Source organism: Vipera berus (genome assembly GCF_964194415.1).
Source record: "Vipera berus genome assembly, chromosome: 5".
Taxonomy (NCBI): domain Eukaryota; kingdom Metazoa; phylum Chordata; class Lepidosauria; order Squamata; family Viperidae; genus Vipera; species Vipera berus.
The window spans coordinates 38,824,286-38,850,563 of NC_138207.1; the positions used below are offsets into that span (position 1 = coordinate 38,824,286).

Genomic DNA, 26,278 nt, shown 5'->3' on the forward strand with positions numbered 1-26,278 from the left:
CTCCACATCTGTCATTCCCTTATTGACATATTTGGACATTGTCAATCCATAGAATCAGACATCTTTACTGACACTATTGTTATTGTAAATATTAGTTTCTGGCTCCATTCTTCAAAGATCTTCTTTAATATTTCCAATGTTATGACTTTTTTGTCATTTTGTAAGTCCTGGTTAATTGACTCCAAAAGTTCGCTTGTAATTTTTGTCCTTTCAACTATGAATGTTTAGTCCCCTCTAAAGTTCAGTTTCTAATACCACAAAGTTCTTTATCTTTGTGATGAATCAACATAGCCGAAATAACTTCCCATGAGAAACTGTTTTTATAGTCAATTAGATCAACTTTTTAGATCAAAATCTTACTTAGCTTTTTGCTGTTTATTTCAAAATATTTAAGTTCTTAAATTTGTAATTAATTTTTCTTTTGTTCAGAGTCACCCTGTGACTTTTTAAGCTTGTTGTTCTGAAGGACTTTAAGATGGTTAATAGGCAATTTCTGAAGGTGAGGCTTGCAAAACTACTGTCCTTTAAAAGTCTCTGCTTCAATTAAGACCAAAATGGCTAATCCCTTCACCTCCTGGTGTTCAAACCCATGGAAAAAAATTGTGTCTCCTGTGGTCTCCTTGTGAGGAGTACATCTGGAGTACATGTGGGTTATTTCCCGTATTCTCCTTAACCGGAAAAATGAGTAGACACTGCTGTGGCCAACTGCACTTTCATGAAGGTGTCTTCAGTTCACCATGACTTCCATGGAAGTTGAATAAAAGTATTACCAATAGGTCAGCTGGAAGCTAAAATCCTTGCCAAACAAGTTTTAAATGTCCTATGGTTTGTATTTTTTGCTTTTTTTAGTTGTAGGGCAACTTAACAAGCAGTTAAACCTATTACTGTGCCCCTGACCTTTTTTCCTCATGTAAACATAAGGAACCCAGCCCCACCACAAAGTCATGGAATTACCAGTGGAACCATTTGCTTCAAAACCAGGAGTGCAGATCTGTCTACATAGATCAATGTTTCTCAACCTCAGCAACTTTGATGAGTGGACTTCAACTCCTAGCCCCTGTTCAAATAAAATTAACTGTGGAGTATTGTAAAGGAATTTAGAGAGAGAAGATACAAAAGCACCATTAAGGGGTAACTTGCAGAAAAGATTACTCAACGCAAAGATAGAAAGAAAAATGAGAAAGAAATTCAAAATAACCTTGCCTTGATTTCCTTCCATATAAGATGTCACAGAAAGAAACTCAGATAGACTCTCAAAATTTTGTTACAATATCTAACAATATAAATAGCACTCTGGAATCCCTGTAGCATCTGTTTCTTGATACTACAGGGCTGACAGGTTCTTGGACAATAACAATACAGGTAGTCTTTGACTTACAATCACAAATGAGCCCCAAATTTCTGCTGCTAAGCAAAATAGATAAGTGAATTTTGCTCCATTTTACTTTACTTATTTTCCTGCCACAATTGTTAAGTGAATCACTGCAGTTGTTAAGTGAGATTCAAGGTGCTGGTTATGACCTACAAAGCCCTACATAGCATGGGTCCGGATTACCTATGGCAGCACCTGCTGCCGGCATCAACTTCCCTCCGTCCAGTGAGCTCCCACAGAGAGGGCCTCCTCAGGGTGCCTCCGATCAAAGAATGTCGATTGGTGGCCCCCAGGGGGAGGGCGTTCTCTATGGGCGCGCCAGACCTGTGGAACCGCTTGCCGGTTGAGCTCCGGATGGCTCCCGACCTGCGCTCCTTCCGGCGTGATTTAAAAACTTATTTATTTGAACAATCTGGCCTGGTCTGATGGGTTTGGGGTTGGATTTAGTTTTAAACACATTTTTAGTATTGTATTATTGGGCATAATTATTTAATTCTTTTTAATCTCTTTTTTAACTTTTGTATTTACATTTTGATATTTATTGCCCTGTACACCGCCCTGAGTCCTTCGGGAGAAGGGCGGTATAAAAATTTAATTAATAATAATAATAATAATAATAATAATAATAATAATAATAATAATAATAATAATAATATGGTTATTAAGTGAATCTGGCTTCCCCATTGACTTTGCTCATCAAAAAGTCACAAAAGGTGATCATGTGACCCAGAACACTGCAACCTTCATAAATATGAGTCAGTTTCCAAGCATCTGAATTTTGATCACATGACCATGAGGATCTGCAACAGTCATAAGAGTCAAAAATGTTCATAAGTATCTTGTTGTAACTTAGAACAGTGACTAAATGAACTGCTGTAAATCGAGGACTATCTGTAATTTAATCCCTACTTACTACTAGATTATAACATGTGTATTAAAACTCTGAAAACAGGATCCAGAATAGAAGACATGCAGTTTGGAGCACAAAAATACAACCACTGGTGATATTTACAGATCAAAATTACATTTCTATGAGTTGAGCATTTGTCCTTCAGAAAGCAATAGGCACAGTTTAGCAAAATGTTTTTTTTCCTGCCACATTTGGTGAAAATAACAGTCTCTCACTGTGCAATCTGGCTATACTTTGACTTGCATGGAGATTGGGATGAATATGGTAGATGATCAGAAAGATGGAGTGTGGGGCAAATGTTCTGTTTTGCTGGTTAATGAATCAGACAAAAAACCCCCAAAGCTCAGAATTTCAGGCCACAGAAGAAGATTCATTTAGCAAAAGCTGCATTGGGGGTAAAAATCATCTATGTTATACTATGTTGGCAGTGGTACAAGTACTACAGTACTGGATTTAATATACACAAGGAAGGGTGACTTTAGGCAAGCACGTTGAATCATTTCTAATTGTGAAGCAGCAATGGTGTTGGGTATCTCAGGTTAGATTACTAGATCCATGTTTAATTTCTGGCCAGGAAACACAATATATAATCACAGGTTTGGCAAAAATCTTTACACAATTCAGGGCAAATTATTTTTGTTGGTATAGTCTGACTTAATTTTCCTGCTGTTGTTAATGAGGACGATATAGCTTAAGATAATTTTAGTATGAACTACAATGGAATCTCTTTTATCTCAGAGATAATTCTGGATGTTTAATACATATTGATATATGTATTAAATGTATATAATGCTTAGTGACACACATTAATTACCACAGTATAGTATTCATTGTGTGCATAATTCTGCCAATTACTATAGTGTATAGCGTACAGTATAGATAGCGTATAGCATAGCATAACGTAGGATAGCATAGCATAGAATTCTTTATTGGCCAAGTGTGATTGGACACACAAGGAATTTTTCTCTGGTGCATAAGCTCTCAGTGTACATACAAACAACAAAGTTATAGGTCATAGATCATAGCATATAGCACTTACCATATACTATGTAAAATATACTATATACTATAAGGCAAGATAGTGTAAATTATAGGAAAGGTCAATGATGTTTGAAAGCGCACATGTATGTTTTATCATTTATGTTTATATACATGTCTCAAACTAACACTAAAATGCAAGAGAAGTAGGAGAATACCCTTCCATTAGCACATCCTGTTTATTAGCTATTTTGATATTTCTCATTTTGAAGAGTTAACATGACAAAGTATTGTTGGATCAACAATGATATGCCGAGTATTTTTGTTGAAAAAACAGAAGTGTAGTATAGGAGACTGCCTAGAAACCATAGGAAAAGAATCATGATTACATTAGCCCAATGGTTAATAGATGCCAAGCTGACTCTATTTGCTATGGGTCACCTGAATTTGCTGCTGATGGAAAGGCATCAAAATCCATATAGCTTACTTTGGATTATTCTAGCTTCATAGTAGTATAGTTAAGGGCATCATCAGCCTGTCTCACACATGGGTTGGGTTATGTGAGTAGGACAATATGCTAGAGACCTTGCAGAAAAAAGTTGATGACAGGTATATTTGTATTATAATTAGGTAAAAATGAAAAAACAGAGTTAGATCACAGATCAAACATACAGATACTGGGAGTGTCACAATCTCTTGTAATTTGAAAATTAGAGAGGAAAATCTTTGTTCATGACCGGGTCACCCAAAATTCACTTCCAATTATGGTGCTTTCTACCAAATTATGTTTTAATTATGTAAATATGGTCTGGAAGCCAGTGTCTCAATTAGTAAATAAGTAAATAAATAGGGAAATTATAGCCATTAATACCTGCCCATGGAAAATGCTGGTTCTGTCCTCACTGAACTCTTGACAATGAAGTCTTTGTCTGCCATTGCTGATCAAGCTACTAAATACTGCCTCGGTGCTTTCTCTGTAACATCTAGTAAGGTCATTGAATCAAAGGGAGAGGAAAAGGAGGGGCGGGTGTGTGTGTTGAAAGTTAAAACACAACAAACAAGGTGCCACTAAAGAGAGGAAACTGCTGAGACTATATTGGTTAGAAGGCAGCATCTGTACATGAGCACACATGTAATTCAAATGACTACCGATCCATCTAAAGAACTAGTGGATTTAGTGGTAACAGCCAGAAAAAGAACAAGGTTTGTAGTCTTATACTCTCTTTGATCTGTCAGTTTCCCTATGTGTCTTCCCTTTTTACTTTGTACTTTGTAATTATAATTTGCTTCCTTTGTTTCATTTTCCTATACAGTATTCCTTTCCTTTGGGGGGTGGGATGGGGAGAGAATGCTGCACGGAGTCGCAGCGCATCTGGTGCCCTCAGGTATTCTGGAATTAATTTCTCATCGCTTCTGGCTAACCTGGCCCATATCAACAGATTATGGAAGCTCTGGTCCAAAGCATCTGAAGGGGTTCAGATTGCCTCCATCTGGGGCTCATATTCTGTTTCCTTCAAGAACCCATAAAACAGTGCACAATCTAAAACCCCTCCAAATTTCATTTCTTTGGGAAGGTCATGGAAGATGCATGAATTATTGTAATCCTGGAATTTATTTACCAAAATATAGATTGAATGAGGTGAACAGAGAATTTAAATACTTTAAGATCAACCTTCATGATCCATGCAGATTTGCAGAAGCATTTCTACCAGAGGGATTTTCCAGAGCTTCCAATCTAATGTTTCTGCCTCCTTTTCTTTCTCCCTCTCCCAAGTCTAGTACTGTAGTAATCATACTATTCTTAATTTACAAGTGGAGAGACATACATTAATATTTCTTCCTTAAACAGCTCATTTCCTTTTCAGAAATATCTCCAGATATTTGCTTAAATAAAATATGAGCAGGGCATGCTTTGCCAATGGCTATTATTAAGAAAATTTCAGAAATCCCCTAAATTAATTAATCCATCCTGTTCAATCCTCCAGCAGCACTCATTGATCATGTCACTGATGTACGTGTGAATGAAAGGATGTTTTTCCTCCTGCATGTTTGATCAGAGTCTCTCTAGTTACAGTCAAAATGAATGCACAGATAGGATGATTATTAAGGTAGTTGAAGTCTGCAATATAGATACACCCGGCATCCATTTTTTCTGCTCAGTGCTTTGGATATTCTTTTTGAATTGTAGCTGCAATGGGCACTCGCCATTTTCCTGGCCGAACAGTCTTATTTGAAAAGGAAACAAGTGGAATGACGTACCGAGTGCCAGCGTTACTCTATATCCCATCTGTAGCCAAGCTCTTGGCTTTTGCAGAGCAGCGGCTTAGTGTGGATGATGCTGATGCCAATTTACTGGTGCTAAGAAGGGGTGATTTCTACATGAACTCTGTGCAGGTAAGACAAAGCAAAAACAGCTTTCCCCAAACTTGGATAGCAGGGCTAGATATTAGGGACAAAAGCAGGAGGGTGTCTCTATGAATATATCTCTCAGTAACGCTACTTCTTCCTAGCACTTCACTAATCTGTTGCTGTGTTGGGATGACAAGGGGGGAATCTAGGACATGGTCCAATCCTTTTGGGGAATACCAGCTGGGAAAGACTAAAATAGTCAGCATTTGTTTTAATTTAGTCTTCATTGCTTGATAATAGAGCCAGTCCACATATGAAATTGCTAGCTATTACCTGCTTTCACATCCTGCACTTGGTAATCTTTTTAGGCTCCAAGTACCACTGCAACAACCTTGTGCCATGCACAATGGGTGGCTCCTCAAAAAATAATCAAAAGAATAGCAAAATCTCACCCTTCCCAAAAGATTGAACTGCTGCAAAATTGTATTGAGAAAAACATGCATTTAGGCAAAAACTGTCCACGTAGTCATCTACTTATGACCATAATTGAGCCCAAAATTTCTGTTGCTAAGTGAAATATTTGTTAAGTGAATTTGCCCCATTTTTTTACCTTTCTTGCCATGGTTGTTAAGTGAATCACTGCAGTTGTTAATAATGCAGTTGTCTCTGTATCTGGTTTCCCTATTGACTTTGCTTGTGAGAAAGTAGCAAAAGAGGATCATAGGACCCCAAGATACTGCAACCATCATAAATATGAGTCAGTTGCTAAGCGTGTGAATTTTGATCATGTAACCATGGGGATACTGCAATGGTCATGTGAAAAACAGTCATAAGTCATTTTTTTCAGTGCTGTTGTAACTTTGAACAGTCACTAAGTGAACTGTTGTAAGTCGAGGACCACCCTATTGATAAAATCATGCATTTAAAACTATTATTATGTCAGGCTCCTTCTCCCCATTGGTAAATGATCTACAGCCCTTACTTGTTGTCAGAGTTACTGAATGAATGTTTTGTTTTGTTCATTCTTAAAAGAGTTTATTACCTCATTCTCCTCTACGTGTGTCAACTTAAACACCCTGTCAGCCACTTTTTTTCATTGATGTCAAGATGATGAAGAAGACTGTTCCAGTGTATCCCACCAACTTTTGAGCCATTATTCACTGATGCTTGATCCTTCAGCTATTTGGAAGATGGCGCTTTTAGGCTTATAAGCAAAGGGGAATAGAACTGCTGTTCTTCAAGGATCATATTTCTGTCTAATAAATTAGTAAAAAGCATGTGCAGAATATGTTCTCCTGAAAAGACTCAGAGGAGACAAAAAACCCTAGATCCAGAAGGATAAACGTATTTTCCTGGTCATAACCAATTACATGATATTTATGACAGCAATATTACTGTTTATTGCAAATAATTCTGCAAATAATAGCTAATAACCCATTTATTAATATTCATAGTTATTCTTGGATGAGAAAAAGACATTTATAGGATATGTTTTAATATACATTTTGAAATCTTACCTAAAATAAATTTCATTTAGGTTATCTTGAGGCTCTTTACCTTACTTTAACTCACCAACTGTGAATGTTAAATAGAAGATAGCAAAATTACAGGTTAATGGGTCCCATCTCAAAATAAGCAACATAAAAGTTCTAGTTAAATAAGAAAGATAAATCTGGGGTTCTTAAGTTCTTTGGATGTCTTTTTTTTGCCAGTGGGAAGATATGCAAACCATTGAAACAGCAAAACTTATGCACCATCGATCTATGAATCCTTGTCCCATCTATGATGAAGTCACTGGCATGGTTTTCCTATTTTTCATTGCTGTGTTGGGCAGAACTTCTGAAGTCTTTCAAATTGTCACAGGTCAAAATGCTGCTCACCTCTGCTATGTGTCTAGTTCCGACCAGGGCATCAGCTGGAGTCATGTGACTGATCTCACGGAGGAAGTAATTGGCATGTCTATCCAAGGTACAGATATTTAATAGTACCTAAAAAAGAGACCAACGATGAGATACGGGTATGCTATCAAAGAACAAAAACATCAAAGAATCTTGTTTCATTCATATATTTATTCTTAGACTTTATCAAGATTTTAGTTACCTTCCTTTAGGCTTGCATCAAGAAAAGAGTTTCTGTCTCATTGGACAGAATGGATTAACCAGGTCACAGTTAGGATAAGGTCATCATTGTTCTGCTCATTTTACATACTGGATAATTGTCACAAACTGTCCTTTTTATTCTTTCAAAGCCAAAAGAATGTTGGGAAGAAATTGGGAAATTGGGAGTCTGTTCATCTCTGTCAAATAGTAAGTTACGGTAATTCTCTGAAAACAGAACAGAGTAGGACCATATTTGGTGATATGGAAGTCATTAAAAGAAAGGCCAGGGTCCACAAAGATAAAAATTCCAGAAAGAATGATCCCAATAAACCCATATGGGACAGGCAGTTGTGTTCCATCTTCTCTATTATTATCCCCACCCCTTACTCTGAAGAACATGACTCAGAGTGGATTGTTATTAAGGAGCCAGAAAGAATTTCAAAGCAGATCTCTGGAGGTTTTCTTCATCTTATTGTATATCAACTGCTGCTTGAATTTTGTGTTCACAACTCTTCCTTTTTGTTTCTTTATAAATGACACATCTGCTAGTTAAAATTATCATGGAATGCATATCTGAAGTGTGCAACCTTTAGTTTCAGGGCCACATAGTGCCCCTAAACAGCTTTTCTGCAAGTCACTAGAACCCTTTCTCACTATACTACAAATTCAGTGATACTGAATTTGCCAATTTGAAGCAGGAAGCAACAGCGCATGAATATAAATTATCTTGTGAGTGCTGAAATAGTTTTAGCAAATTTGACAAGTAAAACATTTACTTTACACAAGTTAATATGTTTAAACCTTAACTTTTATCTGTATGCACAAGGCATTTTGTACAATTGCCCATGCAGTTTGACATTATAACCTTCAGATCCCCACTCTGCAAAAGAAAAAAAAACCTTAAATGTACGTAGTTCTTAGTCTCTGAAAGGCATGATCTATCAGATAAAAGATGACTGTTCAATTCTGCTCATGAATTCTTTGCCATTGTCTATCTATCATTAAAATGTCACAAGTGTCTTGATTTTATGTTCTTCCTTACTTCCTTGTTCCTTCCAGATTGGGCTACTTTTGCCCTTGGTCCTGGTCATGGCATTCAGCTCAAGTCAGGCCGTCTGCTCTTGCCTGCTTATACTTATTATATTGACTGCAAAACATGCTTTGGGAAACTCTGCAAAACAACCCCACATGCATTTGCCTTCTACAGTGATGATCATGGGCAGAGCTGGTCCTTTGGTGAGTTTGTCCCCAATCTGAAGACTGTTGAGTGCCAGATGGTGTCAGTGGATGAGGAGGATGGAAGCCATGTGCTCTTCTGCAATGCTAGGAGTCCTCTGGGCTTCCGGGTTCAGGCACTCAGCACAGATGACGGGGCAATATTCCATTCAGGGCAGCTGGTACCACGACTTGTAGAGCCTCCTCACGGTTGCCACGGAAGTATCATTGGATTCCCAGCTCCACTTTACTGCATGCATCATGACATCCAAGTGTCCCACAGAAAAGCATGTCCTGTTAAAGGGCCAGGCCTCTCATTGCAGCCTAGAATGTGTGAGAGGTTCCATTTTTGTCCAGCACAGCTTACTAGTTCTCTCTGCAATCACTATTTATGCCAGCAGCAGCTGGAAAGGTTTATATCAATTGAAACTTCTAGTGGCCATCTCAATAGTGCTCTTAGTCCCATGTCTTGGAATATGACATGTACTAATCCAGATCACAACAATGCTGAAATGGTTTCCAAATCAGATACGTATTTTGAAATCCCAACATGGGTTCTGCATTCCCACCCAACAAGCTCCAGATCCCGAGAGAATTTGGGAATATACCTCAGCACATTTCCTAGAGATGTTGACAGCTGGTCTAAACCCTGGATTATTTATGAAGGGCCCAGTGCTTACTCAGACTTGGCCTACATTGAGTTGCCTTACTCAGAGTTCTCAGCAACTGGGATCGCAGCATTTGCCTGTCTGTATGAGAACGGGATGCAATCCCCATATGAGCAAATATCCTTTAGCCTGTTTACATTTCATGAAATTCTTCAGAACATTCCTCCAACAACATCTTCCCTAAGTCAGAAACGATCCTCAAAGGTTACAAAGAGAAAGGGGGAAAAATGTGCCATCTTTTAAATAGAGGGATAACCTAGATACTTTTAAATCTCATTCATCCTATCATAAACATTGGGAAATGTATTTTGATATACAATTGTGTGCACATTATGTTCAGAGTAGAGTTGGGTTTCAAAATTCAGATAAATTAATGCAAGATGCATGTAGCTACAAAGTCACATCAGCTTTGGCCTTGCTAGGAGATTGAGAGCTTCCTTCATTTATAGAAATATTCCAAAATATGTTTAAGGATGCTAGCTTGGTTCTGCCATCTGCTGGCTAAAACACACTGCTAAATGGAAGAAGGGATAAGATCATTTTCATAACCTGAAAACCTGGTTATTTGAGCTTGCCGGCCTGGACTGAGGGATTGGGATTTTAAACTTTAGAATTTGTCTTGTTGGGGCTAACTTAACTTAACTTAATTTATTTTTTAACTTTGTATACCATGTTTTAACTGCCCTGTACCCCACCCCGAGTCCTTTGGGAGAGGGGCGGTATATAAATCCAATAAAATAAATAAATAAATAAATTTACAGTGCAGATTCTGGTTTCATTTCCTTTCCTCTCTAAAGTTGTGGATTATTTTTTTAATTATTATTTTCTTGAAACCAAAACAAAGAGTTATGTTTTCTTTCCATATACAAAGAAATGCATCCCACTACTTTTCTGTGGCTTTGAGTTAGAGAAGGGTTAGAGAACAATTAGTGGAACAGCTTATTTCCAGAAATTGTGGGTGCTCCATCACTGGAGGTTTTTAAGAAGAGATTAGACAACTATTTGTCCAGAATGATACAAGGTTTCTTGCTCGACCAGTGGGTTAGAGTAGAAGTCCTTCCTTCCAACTCTGTTATTCTGTTATTAAGGAGAATCATACCCATCCACCCCCATAGAATCTTCCAAGGTAATCTGTTAAAGGCATCTGCTATGCTGTCCAGGACTGAGCAGGATTGAAGGGTCAAACGCGTCACCAGTGAGGCGTCCCTTTGCACCCACAAGAGATCCAAGTCCAGCCTTCTTAATTCCCGCTCATTTCCTTTGACCACTAGTAGCTTAGATTTTTGCAGAGAGCTTAAGCTTGCAATAAATCTTTATACTCATTTGAACAGCCTGAATCTCCTGATTTCCCCTGCGCTTAACAGGTTGGGTCTTAAGACAGCAGACACCATGCATACTTAAGTCCAGCACCTCCTTTGTATTTTACCTATCAATGTTAGGGTGCATTCACTTCAATGGAGCATGTAAAACATGGGTGTCCAAACTTTTGGCTTTCCAGGGCTGCCACTGCATGAGGACGAACTATCTTAGGCCACATATAAAATACAATGTATATAAATCACATTATAATATTAAAAGTTTACGAACTTGAAGGGCTATATGACTAGATGTCCAGAGCCGCATGCAGTCCATGGGTTGGACATGCCTGATGTAAAGGGTATGAAGGGGTTTGTGACCACATTATAATAATACAGATTGAGGTAATATTGTAACAACATTGCCTGCCATGAAATATGTTGGGAAATGTCATGACACACATAAAACATAAGTGTAGTTTTGATTGTACTGCTACAGCCACCATCCTGATATTTTTGACGACATACTGTGGACAACCCTGAATAAACTTAATCTTCTGAAGGGCCAAGTCAAGCAAAATTGAGCTGTTTGACATTTCCTTGCATGAACATTTTTGTCTATGTACATGATTATTGGAGGCAGAATTGACTGTGCTCTACAGCAGGGGTCCCCAACCTCTGGTCTGTGGACCAGTACCGGTCCATGGCATGCCAGCAACCGGTCTGCACAAACAAGCAAAGCTCCATCTGTGGGATGCAGGCAGCACACAAAAACCACACACTTTCTGGTCTGTGGAAAAACCTTTCTCCATGGAACCGGTCCCTGATGCCCCAAAAGTTGGAGACCTCTGCTAGTCTACATTAACTAGTGACGAAAAACACCTAGTCAGTTTCACCAAGATTTCTCCAGAATTATTGATGGCTGGGTGGGGTGGGGTATGTTGCTGCGGTGTGTGATTAGGTTCATGCATTACTTTAAGATTTACCATTAGTGGGTAATTTGTTTGTGAGAGTCTAATTATCTCTGTTAAATTAATGATGATTAAGCAAATAATGGGGTAGTATGATGATAAAATGTTTAAATGCATTTATTTTGTGCAAACCTCCTCCCAATTTTTTTGCCTTGCCCATTCTATTCTATAGCAGTCACGTCCCTTGAAGGTCAATATTTGTGGGCTCCTTGTCCAGCTCACAGATACTCATTAATGTTACGGTAGGCACATATCTTTACAACAGAGCTCTCACCTCATTTACAGTCTTCTCGGGCAGCTGAACCTAGTCAAGATGTGCAATTTGGAAAGCTGCTTTTTCCCCCCCTTCTGGAGTACAGGACACCTCCCATCTGAACTTTCTAAGCAGGCACCGAAGAACCTCCGGAGGTGGCTGATCTACCAGGTTCCACTTGCCCCTCTGACTACAGTGCTACCCCTTCCCTCTGACCGGAGGACTCTGGACCATCATGGCCAGAGAGATGAAGTTCCACTCTGGCACAGCTGGTCTTTTCTTTGGGTGTATGTTGTTTAGGTTAGAAAACACTGACCTCATGAAAGGCCATAAGGTTGGTATCTCTAGTGCTAAGTGGGAAACTTACAGCAATGTAGTGTAACTTTGGCTTTCCATTTCACCCCTGTGTGCCATTTTGAGGTGGTGGTTGCTATAGATCCAGCTCATGAAATCCGAAATCTGAGTTATTTCTGCAGAATAGAAGCAGGGTTGCTATTTGGGTGACCAGAACTGGGGGGAAGCAGGACTCTCTGAGATTATGTGACTTGGGGAAAGGAAGAGGACTGATGCTCCCTTTCTCATCATTTCCTTCCAAGTTGTTTGGAGCCAAAGAAAGAGGTGCAATCCCATCCATTACCACGTCATACTCTCCCACTTCCAGAATGGAAGGCAAGCAAGAACTTTAGGGCTACACCTTCTGCTGTATGACTATTCCAGGGAGGGGAATAGAGTAAATGCCCCTTAGGAATGACAACAGCTGATGTAGAGTTCTCCTAGAGCAGACATGTCAAACTTGCGATGTCACATGTCACGACGTATCAGAGCTTTTCCCCCATTGCCGGCAATGGGGTGGGCGCGGTTTCCTGGTAATGCATCCAGCCCGCGACCCGACAGTTTGACACCCCTGTCCTAGAGTGACTGCAACAGGATGGTGTGCTGCCCAAACCTGGTTAAACTCTACCATCTCCCCACCTCTATGTGCTTTCCTTCTTTATTTATCTGTACAAGCAATATGTAGATGCGTATTTCCTGCTTGTCTTTAGGGTCTGAGTATAGTTATTTCTTCAAAATAGAAATCATTTGCTATTGGTCTTGCTAATTGTTCCCTCTACATATTTCTCTGCCTGAAATAAAGTTCTTCCTTGAAAGGATTTTGGCACAATTAACAAAGATATTTTAAAAAGAAAAGAAACATTTATCAATAATCTACTCAAGATAAGTAATGGTTCCTGGATTCTTAAATATAAATAATGAGTGAGCAACTTTGATACTGAATAATGCAGATGCACCTGGAGAAGTTTGAATCACACAATTGCTTATGGGGGAAATTATTTTTGAGGAGATATTAGAAAAATAAATATCTTTATTTGATATTTAAGCACATAGGTTGCAGTAGTTTCCATTAATAAGACCAGCTATTATGGAGACAATCAATAAAAACAAAGTTTGATCATAATGCGAACAGTTGCCTTTTGGTGCAGTTTGAAAAACATGGAGGAAGAGAAATAGGTTGTGCAGCTCAAAGTAGTGTTCTCTCTTGCAAATAATAACATTCTTCTCAATTTACTCTGGGGAAAGATTTGTTAGATTTATGCAGCCATCCATCTCATATACATGACTCTGAATGGCTGAAATCCAAGACCACATAATGTAGGCCAGTATTTTTCATCCTTGGCAGCTTTCAGATATTTCAACCTCAACTTCCAGAATTCCCCAGCCAACAGTGCTGGCTAGGGAATTCTGGGAGTTGTCTATATATATCTAAAGCTGCCAAGGTTCAGAAACACTGGTGTAGGCCATCCTTGCACCTTAGCAGCATTTCCTTTTGGCTATTGCATTGACTGTAAATATTTTAGAGCAGTGGTCCCCAACCTCTCCAGCTCTTGTGATTGCAGTGCGGCAGTGGTGGTGGGGAGAAGGGGCTTCATGTATATGCACTCCACTTGCACAAATTCAGCTTTACACATTTGCATACTAGCTTGCTGCTTGCGTGGCCCAGTGCCCAGCACGCCGTGGCCCAGGGGCTGGGGACCCCTGTTTTTTTAGAAGATTGGAAAACAGCTATGAATATAGTTACACATATATAGGTACAAAAGGGTGAAGTTTGCAGTGTCATACCCTGATACTGCTTTTCTCATTCTGACAGAAAAAACATGCTCCTGCAAATATTCTGAAGGGTAGCATTTACAATACATAAAATACTGAAGGATTAGGGAATATGTATTGCCAAGGAACCATCTGAAGTTCCCTTTCAACTGTGTTTCTAAACATTCAAATGAAGGAAAAACATGGTAGCCTCCTCTGCCAGTTTTCACTCTTTCTGCTTCCCAGTGGTTTCTAAGTTTGCTATGGGGTAGATGGGGTGAAGAGAGATAAAGGATTAGAAGGGAAATGGCAACTAGGATTGTTTAGCCCTCTGCTTTATCAGAGTATTGACAGATGTAGTGCTTAGCTTCCCATATCCCAAGCATGCCGATACATATACATGAAGGTACTATTCAGATATCAGATATGAAAGTTTAGCATGTCTGTACCTTACTGACGTTTAATTTTTTGCTATGTTTGGTAATCACAGATATTCTGAACTATGTCCCTCACAATGTCTGACATTGGCTATTCCAGCTTGGGTTTTAATATAGCTAGAGGAGTCTGTGTTGCCCATTCCTGTTTTAAAAAGTGAAACTTCTATCCTTTCTCAGATTAATGGTTTTGATCTTGGTCACCACTTCATTTCATTTGCCCAGCCGTGATCTAGTTTGGGTCAAAATGACAAGAATTCAGGCCAAAGTTGTTTCCCAGGTTTTGGTCTTCTAAAATTGGGGACAACCTGTGAAGTAGACCCCCTAAAGTCAGGGGATTTGCCTTAACTTTAATTTGGAGCAAGCATTTTCCATTCAGGCCTGTTTATACTGTACCTCTATCTCAGAAAAATTACAGTACTTTCTGGCTTATGCCACATAAACAAGAGGATTACAGTTGTATAACAGTTAAGGGTTTCTTGTAAACAGAAACACAATAAATATGTGTACAAACATGCACCACAGTATAATATTACTTATTATACTTATTATAAAATCATTATGATCAATATATCAATATCAACTTCTTAGTTCTCTAACTCTGTGAGAATGTCTATAATGACAGCTGTTTCAGTGCGTATGTCCTGAAAGTGACTGCTACAGATTAGTTCTGTGGGAGACAAAGATACACCGTTGGGTTGGTGATGGGGCCAGGAGTCACTGTTGGGCCAATTTCATCTCTGTTTTTACATGATAGTGCAAGAACCAGCTAAGCAGGCTGCAGTGACATAAGATATAATTGTAAATCAAGTTAGCATGTATCTTTGTAACCAGATCTGTACAAATGAACTGAGGGTTAAAAAGACTTCAGAAACCATGTTGCCTATTTCTTCTGTTCACATAAGCCACAGACACATCCAAAACAGCCATTGATAATTTGGAGAGCAGCCAGGATCATTTCAACCGTGCTGATGACTAGGAGGGAAGAGAAGAAATACACATTCCAGCCAACAATATTCTGTGGCTTGATGCAAACTGAATTCCAAAGGGAAGGATCATACAGGTAATTCTGAGCCCTTAAAAGAAGCAGATTTTCAGTAAGTTGTAGAATTTTTTTTTCTAAAGCAGAGTTACGGGGTGGTGTGGGGAGTCCTCAATTAAGAGTATTTTTTTCTGGATACAGTTCTAAAATAACCAAAACTTCACTAGCCTACTAAATGTCCAGCACTTTGACTACTTCTATTGCCATCTAATCTGTTCCTTCCTAATTGCATTGCCTCATAGATATCTCTGCATTGACTTAGTAGGCTTTGGACAATAAATTTTAACCAAATATAATAACAATGGTAGCACTGATTCACTGTCTTTACTGAAGGTACTTTTAATTGCTCTTAAAACCTTTTTCCTTTTTCCATATTCCAGTTCAACTGACCCTCCACCTTGGCCTTTTCCCCACTTGTATCCTGCAGCTGTATCATGACTACCACTTCAAGAATACCACTAGTATGCTGAATGCCAAACTTTATATACAGAGAGTTTTATCTAAAAACTTGAGTTCATATATAATTATTCTGTCTCTTCAGGCAACTACATGCCGAAATGTCACCACACGAATCACATTTTTTTAAAGGAATGGTTTTCTGAACCTATCTGAAAGTTATCTGCAAGTTTGAATTATTTAAGCAAAATTATATATCAAAAATATGTGCTAAGCAATATTATAAGCTGGCCCATAAACCTCAGTCGTCTTACCCATTGTTGAAGACATGGTAGTCCATTTCAAGAAACGGATAGCCCCATTGTTGCATCTTGTTATCATTGTGGGTGGAATTATAGAGACATAGCGGGCCCTCCGTCAGGCCCGAACCAGACAGAATAAAACAAGCTGCTGATCCCAGGAGGGCTAATCCTGATAACAGAATGGAAAGGAACATCTGTAGGCAAAAGAGGCACAGCAATTAACTTCAAATATACAACACAATATCTATTCTCCTCATAACTGTGAAGCAATAAAATGGAAACTGGCTCTGAAACATTTCAAGAAAAAAACAAATATGACATCTGTTACATTTCAAGTGCCATTTTCCCCCAGCTTCAACTCATCCTGACAGTGGAGCAGAATGGAGAATGTACTGTATTGTACAGATTTATATATGAATTAGTGTAGGAATATAGCAAACAGTTACAGAATGTTGTAGATTCCTATTGAAAGTAAAAAAACAAGAACCTCCCCTAACAGCAAGAGACTGTTAGCAAAGGAACCAATTACTGAGGATAGCATCAGGCTCTTTTCCTTGGATATATTCAAGTAGAGCAGGGGTGTCAAACTCAATTTCATTGAGGGCCACATCAGCATTGCGGTTGCCCTCAGGGGGCTGGGTGGGTATGGCCTGGGTGGGCGTGGCCTACTGGGTGGGCGTGGCTAGAGTGCGTATGGCCTACTGGGTGGGCATGGCCAGCTCTACATCGTTCGTATCAAGGGTGCCTATGGGGGCCTGGGCAGGAGTGGGACAGATCTGAAAGTCTCTGGCAGAAGGAGGGTCTCTGGGCCAGGGCCAAGGCAGAGGGGGCCGTTCCCTCACTGTTTCCAGGATGGCTTTGCAGGCCACATGAAACCACTTCGCGGGCCGGATCTGGCCCCTGGGCCTTGTGTTTGACATGTCTGAAGTAGAGGGTGGACAACCACTTGTGGGGATGCTCAACTTTCAATTCTTCTGCTGAATTGCAGACTGGATTTGATCACAAAGATGGTCCCTTTCAGCTCTATGATTTTACAGTATTATGGATTTCAGCCTTCAGTTCTTTAACAAGAGCACATAAAAATGATATTCTCCCTTTATTTATACTGCCAAAATTAAGACAGTTTGAAAAGAACAGTAACCAGAAACAGATTTTTATGGAAAATGATGGGATGGAAAGGGGATGAATGTATGTGGGTTATAGGCGTGCTCTCACAGCTTTGTCATAATGGGAATGTTCACTCCTAATTTAGGATTTAAGTAAAGGCACCTAGGTCATGTCTTCTCCCAGGCTGAAAAAAGAGGGCACTAATAAATATTGGGATTCTGCCTTCCTTTACTACTGCCTCTCACTTACTTTGGCCATGTTATGTTGGGGAATTCACTGGAGAAAGCAGTTATGTTTGGAAGAGTTAGCGGTAAAAGGAAAACAGGCTGTCAAAGAACACAGTGGCCGGACACTATCAAAGCCGACACCAGCCAAAGACAGAAAAACTCAAAGAAATAGTGCAGGGTCAGAAGATATGGGAGAGTCCTGGCCCATAGAATTGCCAAGAGTCAGAGTCAACTGAACAGATATCATCATCATCATCATCATCATCATTATTCCTTCACTAGTGATACAACCAGAGCAATTGCAGATAATTGGAACAAACAACCCAACATTAGAGGATGTGTCCTTGTGGAGTTTTGTTCAGGATTCTTTTTATTTTCTAGAAGTTACACTCTCCCATCTAACCTCTTGATTTTTAAGAAACTAAAAAGGAACAAAACTTTGTGAACAACTTCCAATTGAAAATGTAAGGACTTTATGTAGAGCAGTAGGAAAGGAAAAGTTGGCCCAGAAAAAACAGAGTCACTCAGGTGTAATGGATAATCCATGAAGTTCAGGCAATTGTTCTCTCAGCTTAATCACTCTCATAGATACATTATGAAGCTAAAATCAGGCAACCTCCTTCTATATTTACCATCCATGATGCCTTGTGGGACATGCAAAATACAAATGCATAAACTCTGACTTATATAGTTGCTGCAGGATATAGCTTCACAGTATCATGAAATGAAATAGATGTGCTATATTTTACATTACTATCACATCCATGAATCTAGAACAAAGCTAATGAAAACAAAACAGACAATATTATTCTTAGGATGCTTCTTTTCTCTGAGGGTATAACCATTTATGTTCACTCTGTTGCTTTTTTCAACTATGGAAATCTTGAATTATCCCTGACATAGAATGAGAAATTGTCCAAAGATCTACTCATTAAAACTGGAAAGTTTTCATCCACAGAGTTATCAACTACATCTCTCTTACCTTACAGCAAGTTCCTGAGCTGCTGAAGTACTTCCACCTCCATCCAATACCTGTGATCTGAATTGCAGCAGGAAAAATCTGCAAGGAAATAGTTGGAAATGAGCAGTATTCTCCCTTATTATTGCTCTTATATTAATTACTCACTTGTTCATTTTCATTTTCCTAGAGTCAAACATAGTAGACCCGCTTCCATTTTAATTTCAGTAGAAAGAACCCTGTGAATGGGATAAGCTAAAGCAGGGGTCTTCAAACCCGGCCCCTTTATGACTCATGGACTTCAACTCCCAGAATTCCTGAGCCAGCATGCCTGGCTGAGAAATTCTGGGAGTTGAAGTCCATGAGTCATAAAAGGGCCGAGTTTGAAGACCTCTGAGCTAAAGGTTTGTGACTAGCTCAAAATTAGTGCATGAGCATCCAGGACTGAATATAGTCCTACATGGGTCTCCCCAGTCTAAATCCAACAGCTTCACCACCTCTTAGATCTTCATATCTTTCCTTAAGACAGAGGTGCATAGTCCTATGATGATAGGGTGACCATACTTAATATGCTTGGTTAGAACAAGCATTTTAAGAATAATCTAAACCCGTGTCCATTTCTAGGCTATGATACAAATGTTTACGTTTTACACAGAAATTGAAGAAACTTTACAATATTTTGTAAAATAAAACAAAAAGGAAGAGAAGATGGCTACAAGAGGATTCACAATTATAAGTCACCAGTATCTAATGTATACCTTCTCAATTTTGAGCTGCAAAAATCCAGATGGCTATTGCCCAGATTTTTGCAGCTCAGATAAGGCTGGCTTAATCCAGTGCAAAATATTTCTGATATAGAATTTATAAAATGGTGTGTTGTCCAAAGCCTGGAGAATTCTTGGAGTTACAGTGAGCAGAACTAACTTTTATATACTAAAATTGTTTCACTTCACTAAGCTGTTGGTACACTTTTTGTGGAAGTAAGGGAAGCTTAAAAGCTTTATGGGAGGGATTGACAATCAAGCCCTGATAGGGAATTATGGGTCCCTGATATGGTATTACTCAAAATGTGTGAATAAAGATGAGCTATTCCCAAGATTTGTGGAGTGAAGGGCTGGGTGTGAGTCAATATAATAAACTGAACTAATATACCCTTTTTTTGCTATGGCTCAAAGAGTAGAAAGTTAACTGACAGTTTGAAAAGGCAACATTTCAACTAAATACACACAAAAATTTCCTGATTATGGGAAGCAATTGTTGCATAGATGGTTATCAAAGATATCACAGCAATTAATGACTCCTATTTAATGAGTTTACACATTGCACTAAACTATAGTTTAATATGGTTTGGATTTAGTGTGTTATGTCATTGTAAACTGTAGTTTCTTACCATTTTGAGCTCAGGCAATTATGGTTTGGTTGATAAAATCATGGTTAAACATGTTTAAATCATATTTGAACAAACTATGAGAGCTAATTTGGTGTAGTGATTAAGGTACCAGCTTAAAAATTGGGAGACTATGAACTATAGGCCTACTTTAGGCACAAAGAGAATTGGGTGACCTTGGGCCAGTCCCCCCACCCCCTCTCTCTTTGTAATGGAATGTGAAGCCTTGGAAAATGGAAAGGGGAAGAGATGCTGCCTAGGAAATGATCAGAGAAAAGGGGGAGGAACCCTCAACTGAACAACAGGCAGAGAAGGAAATTTAGAAAGGGTATGCTCTAACTAAACAGGCAGTAAAAAGGGACAGTGGAGATTTATACTTTCAGACTTGCAAGGTTTTGTTAGCTCATCTTTTTTTTTAATTCCATTTATATCCCGCCCTTCTCCGAAGACTCAGGGTGGCTTACAAGCTTAGCAGTAGCCTTCATTCTATGTATATGCCTGCTTATTAGGGCTTTCACACACCCCCCCAAGCGGCATTATTACAAAGTCAGCTTAATTGCCCCCAACAATCTTGTTGTGTTGGGAGGTTGACACAGCTCTAGGAAGAAGTCAAGGGCAAACCATTTTTGAAATATTACCAAGAAAACTGCAGGGACCTATCCAGGCAGTCACCAGAACCAATACTGATTCAAAGGTACCAAAAGACAAACATAGAAACATACTAAGTCTTAACATAAAGTGTGAATTCAGATTATATCAGCAAATGTATAAACCCTGGCTTGTTGTTCTATCCAAATATACCATCCAACAAATAGGTTATTAAGAAAAAAAATAAAGTATATATATGCATATATATACACAATAATATCATATGCATTCATTATTTCCCACAGATTCTTGGCCAGAATATATTAAAAAATAGTCTACTTACCAGCAGGCCTCCTCCCCATACTCCTGGCATTAGCATTGCCCTGTTGGATATTTGACCCAGGCTTAAGTAACACCATTCCCAATTGGGAAAGAGTAGGAGAATATTAGCAGTAATGGAAAGAAAGCCAAAGATAAGGAGGCATGGGCCCAGGATCCGAGTACAAGTCCCCACACACATTGCAGAAAAGAGTCCTGGGGGAAAAATGAAACAGCAAATAAAATGATAACATCCCCTCCTTGTCTTCAACAGCTTAAATTCTAGAGTAGTAAGCATGCTGACTGAGGGTGAGGACAGTGATAATTCAAGATCCTGCCTGCCTATGCTATGTTTCTGATCTAAACTGCACCTCCCAAACTGTTACACGACTGCTTACTGGCAGTACTCAAGCTTCCTAACCTATTCTGCTTACACTAATTTATACCAGACTGTAGCAACTTTTTGCCTCCATACAGAGCACCTTCTCTAAATTCCTTTGAAGCTTGCTTAGTACTGTCAGAGAAGATCAATTGTACGTTGAAAATATCAACTGAAATAAGATGAAGGTTTTCATAGGCTTCCATTATCTGCATAGCTTTGGATACATGGATACATCTTTGTTAATTGCTTTCAGAACTAGGCTGCAAAAATCCAGTCAGCTGAATAGCACCAGAATTACTTTCTGTTTCTCTTTGCTGCAATCTAGCTTTTGTTCAGAATTCTGCAGGCCAATTATCAAAGCCTTAAATTTAAAGATGTCTGAAGGGCTCCCAGCTGGAAAAGCTGCTCTAAATATTTTCTTTTGACTTGATTTAATTTCCATAACTCACAAAACTGCAGCAAGAAGCACTTATGTATTATTTCTAAGATAAAGTCATAGCAGGTTACATTTTCACTCCCTTCCCCCATCACACAATTCAAATCGGTAAAGCCAGTTCACATTACATTAAATTAGATCCATATTGCTAAAGTCAGTGCTTTTTTTCTAAAAGAAAAGGTGCCAGAACTCTCATCTTGGCGGGTGCAGGAGGTGGGGGGACAGCACTGCTACGGTCACAGGTGCGAGGGGTGTTGGCGGGCTGCGCCCTGGGGCCAGAGCTGACACGGCTGATGCTGTGAGAGCAGCGGGGACCAATCTATATGGTGGGGCTGTGTGAGGTAGGCGGCGAAGGCGGTGCGAGCCAGGCGATGCAGGGCAGCCACTTAGGCACGCAGGGCGAGGCGACGGTGGCACAGGTCCAGCACCAAGCAGGCCACCAGCCTGGCTGACACAGGTGAGCACAAGGAAGGAGTGCAAATGGACTCCGCAGAACCCACCTCCCACTCCTTGTCCTCTCTTACTTACCTATTTGAGATGGTGTAGTTGGGCAGCAGGGAGGGATGCAAAGTTCCTGCCAACTTGCCTTCACTGCAGACAACTTGCCGGTGCAATGTTTGCCGGCCAGGTCTTTTGGCACGCTCAGCAGCAATTCCTACTGTAATGCTCTCTACATGGGGCTTCCCTTGAAGACCACTCGGAGGCTCCAACTGGTACAGAATGCGGCCGCGAGAGTTGTCTTGGGAGTTTCCCGGTACTCCCATGTTACACCTTTGCTCCGCGAGCTGCATTGGTTACCAGTTGTCTTCCGGGTGAGGTTCAAGGTCTTGGTTATGATCTTTAAGTCCTTACATGGCATGGGTCCGGGTAACCTCAGGGACCACCTGCTGCCGGCGTCAACTCCCCTCCGCCCTGTGCGTTCCCACAGAGAGGGCCTCCTCAGGGTGCCTCCAGTCAGGGAATGCCGACTGGTGGCCCCCAGGGGGAGAGCCTTCTCTGTGGGCGCTCCGGCATTATGGAACCAACTGCCGGTGGAGCTCCGGATGGCATCAGACCTCCGAACCTTCCGTCGCGGTCTGAAGACCCACTTATTTGAATTAGCTGGTCTGGCCTGATGGGGGATTATGGGTTTTTAAATTGTTGTTTTAGAATTGTATTATTGTTTTTAACTGGGCATTGGTTTAATCTTTTTTAACTTTTGTATTGTTATTTATATATGCCCTGTGAACCGCCCTGAGTCCCTAGGGAGAAGGGCGGTATACAAATTAAATAAAACCTAAAACTTTTAAAAGCCAATAGGCTTTTGAAAGCCAATAGAGGGAGTAGCATAGCTTGTGCAAAAGCTTTTTTTGTGTGTGCAAAAAAGGGTGCCGGAACGCCATTCTGAGCGTTCTATGAGAAAAAAAGCCCTGCTTTTATGTTTTAATCTTATGATTTTGAAAATATTGTAAGTTGCCCCAAACTTCGCCATGTGGATTGCATACAAATATTATATAATCGGTAAATAAAGGTAGAACATATGTTAAATATACATCAAATGATAATATGCTTCCCTACAAAGTCAATTCTTGCTCAATGACAGACCAAGGAGTTAACTCGGAAAGGCAAAAGGAAAATCTAGAAGAGGTCTGTGCAACTTGTAGAAGGTAAAGGCCCACACTGATAAATTCAAAATCTTTGTGGTCTGCAAAGGAATGCTGGTGGGCTAATCAATGATTTGGTGACTAGAGGAGCATCTACAGTGTTGGAGTTCATGGTCATGGTAAGCCATGGAGGCACTAGGCAACATGACTTTCAGGGCAGTGGTGGTGATTTTATTACTTTTTAAAAAAGGGTGTCCAAGGGTGCTTGATAGGCTGCATGTACAGGCCTGGTAATTGGAGCATTCAACTATCTAGAGCAGGCATGTCAAACTCATTTTGTTTGGGGCAACTTCTTATAAAAGAATTGCCATTAATTTGTTTTAATAAAATAATTTAAATAATTTTTCACTTGATTTCAAATTAAATGAATTATATTGGTTGAGAATGAGATTTTTTTTAGTACAATTGCCAGATGCAATAAACTGGTTTTAGGTATATGTGTGCACTAATTATTTCAACACCAATACATTTTAACAACATATTCTATTTGTAAATGAATGCAAATGCAAATTATACAATTTTTGTGCAAAAATAAAACAAAATAACAGATTTAAGAGCTGTTATCATTAGTTATCCTTAGATAAAAAATAATTCCATCATCCAAAACTTTGTTATACTGTATTTAACGAACAGATGCTTTGGGATTTAAAAAAAAAGACTGACTACATTTGATTGTGTATCACCATGGCATTAAAACAAAATTCGAACATGAAAAATAAAGGTTCCCTAAATGTATGTTGGCTATATCTATACATTTTCCTTGATAGCACTCTATTGCCTTCTTTTTAGCCTTTGTTTCAACTTCCCAGCTTAAAAAAGGCAAGGCACCGGGAGCTGAAAGTTACAGAGACTGTTTAAGCAGGTTGCTAAGCAACCTGTTCACACTCAGCCCTTCTTACCCTCCCACTTTTAAATTAGCCTGTGCAGTTCACATTTCCTTTGATTTGAGCCATCTGAAGGCCTGTCGCTGCGATGCATTCTGCTGCTCTGCAACCTGGCTGCCTGAGGAGAATTTGGCTCTCTAGAACAGTTTCCTTCAGCTTTTTTTTTTTTTTTTTAGCAAAAAAGGTGCCAGAACGCCATTCTGAGCGTTCTATGGGGAAAAAAGCCCTGGATATATCACATATAATTGAAGATTGTAATTAGTTACGTGTGCACGTTCAGCAAGTTTGATGTATTTGTGCTGGCATTTCTAGGCCTCTTTCAAACCACATCCAGAAAAATTTGTAACAAACATTGGAATTCTTAAGGCCATGTTTGGTATTTCCCAGCAGTCTGTTACTGGAAGGAAAAAGCAATCCCTGCTGCGTTACTGATCCCAGAGAAGCATTTGTATGCATGCAGGTATCCTTAGGGTGCCATAGTTATGGATGAGAAATATAGGTTGCAAAGTTGGCATTTCTGGATGTAATACAGATATTTTGGACTTATTTTTGTTTCTTTGCATGTTTGATATTTTTAAAAAGGCATATGCTACTCACTACGCTTATGCACATACGTAACATCTTTTGCTAGGATACATGACCATTGCTTTTTCAGAATGTGAAAAGTGAAAGATTGTGACTAAACAAAATTTTAAGTACAGATAATACCACCAGAAATTATTTTAGCCTTTTTAATAAATATTGTTATTGATGTTAAGCTCACCAGGGAAAACATCATATATTGTTATGTATATACTAGGTTAATTATTTAAAGACTGAAGTGCAACATAACTAGATTCTAAATAATCTATTTTTCAAAATACACAACAGTCCAAACAGTAAAAGTAAAGTCCAAATTAAGAATATTTCATTCTTAAGAATTGTTTAATTTAAAGTGGTTTAGTTGTAATAGATGGTTAGATTCAAAATAGTTTTCAAAAGTGTGTACAAAAGATTTTTTTCTAGCATCAGCTAAATTAGACATACTACATTGAGAAAAATGTTTCTCATTTCTTTCCTGTTACCTTTATTGATTTCATTGCAGAGATGTTAACATAGGAAATAGGTTATTTTGTTATCTAATTTTACCTTCCAAAAGACAGAAGCAGATGAAAAATGTGAGGTTCTTTCCTGTTGACTTTTTTGAATTAGCTGTTTTAGATTCTAAAAGTTTAGTTCCTAAAGAAGTAACCCTGTAAATAATTTTAATGTCCTCCTCTAGTGCAGGCTCTTTTATGACTCAAGGACTTCAACTCCCAGAATTCCTGAGCCAGCATGGCTCAGCTTGGAAACTTCTCCCTTTCCCCTCTGCATGGCTGGCTCAGGATTTCTGGGAGTTGAAGTCCATGAGTCATAAAAAAGGGTCAAGATTGCCTAGCCCTGCAATAGGCTTTCAGAGGAAGCTGGAACGCTGTTCTGAGCATTCTATGAGAAAAAAAGCCCTGGCTAAAGTCAAGTTCATACATTAAAGTTAAGGATGGACTAAAATATCTAAAAAAGAAAGAAACATGTAGGACTTTTAATCTACACAAAGAACTTCATGAAATAGGAAAATATACACTCCCTGTCTAAAATTTGAATCCCTTTCTGGAGGCTGTTCATAAACCAGATGAACTACAACATTTTTTCCTGAATTTTAATCTAAAATTGTATGGATATATAGCAGAATCTATCAGGTTTTTACTAGTGGTGCGATACACTGGACGTCCAACTGGGAGTTACGTTGGTGTCCCTATTTTCTGCCTTTCAGCTGTATTCGAAATGATTAGAAGTTCTACCAGAATTGCAGCAGGATGGCCTTACAGTATTTATTCATTTATGAGGCTTACTGTATATGCAATAACCTCAGTTGGCTCATAGCATAACAATAAAATAGAACACAAGTATTGACAACAAAACTACATCTCAGGGTAACCACAAAACAACAGTCATTGTCCCAA

General features: G+C 39.2%; 2 protein-coding genes across 2 annotated transcripts; one reads left to right on the forward strand and one right to left on the reverse strand.

Annotated features, from left to right (window-relative positions):
- Positions 1-4,420: 4,420 nt before the first annotated feature.
- On the forward strand, positions 4,421-9,834 carry NEU4 (neuraminidase 4; the record flags this gene model as incomplete). The annotated part of the gene is made up of 4 exons (XM_081328548.1): positions 4,421-4,463; positions 5,449-5,654; positions 7,322-7,577; positions 8,768-9,834. Exons 2-4 carry the CDS (start codon positions 5,454-5,456, stop codon positions 9,832-9,834), a joined length of 1,524 nt encoding a protein of 507 aa, XP_081184674.1. The 5' UTR covers positions 4,421-4,463; positions 5,449-5,453.
- A 5,678-nt stretch (positions 9,835-15,512) lies between these two features.
- Positions 15,513-21,156, reverse strand: TM4SF19 (transmembrane 4 L six family member 19; the record flags this gene model as incomplete). Its single annotated transcript, XM_081328549.1, has 4 exons — positions 15,513-15,705; positions 16,382-16,563; positions 18,686-18,763; positions 20,980-21,156. The coding sequence occupies 4 exons, from the start codon at positions 21,154-21,156 to the stop codon at positions 15,513-15,515; spliced, it is 630 nt and encodes a 209-aa protein (XP_081184675.1).
- Positions 21,157-26,278: the final 5,122 nt, after the last annotated feature.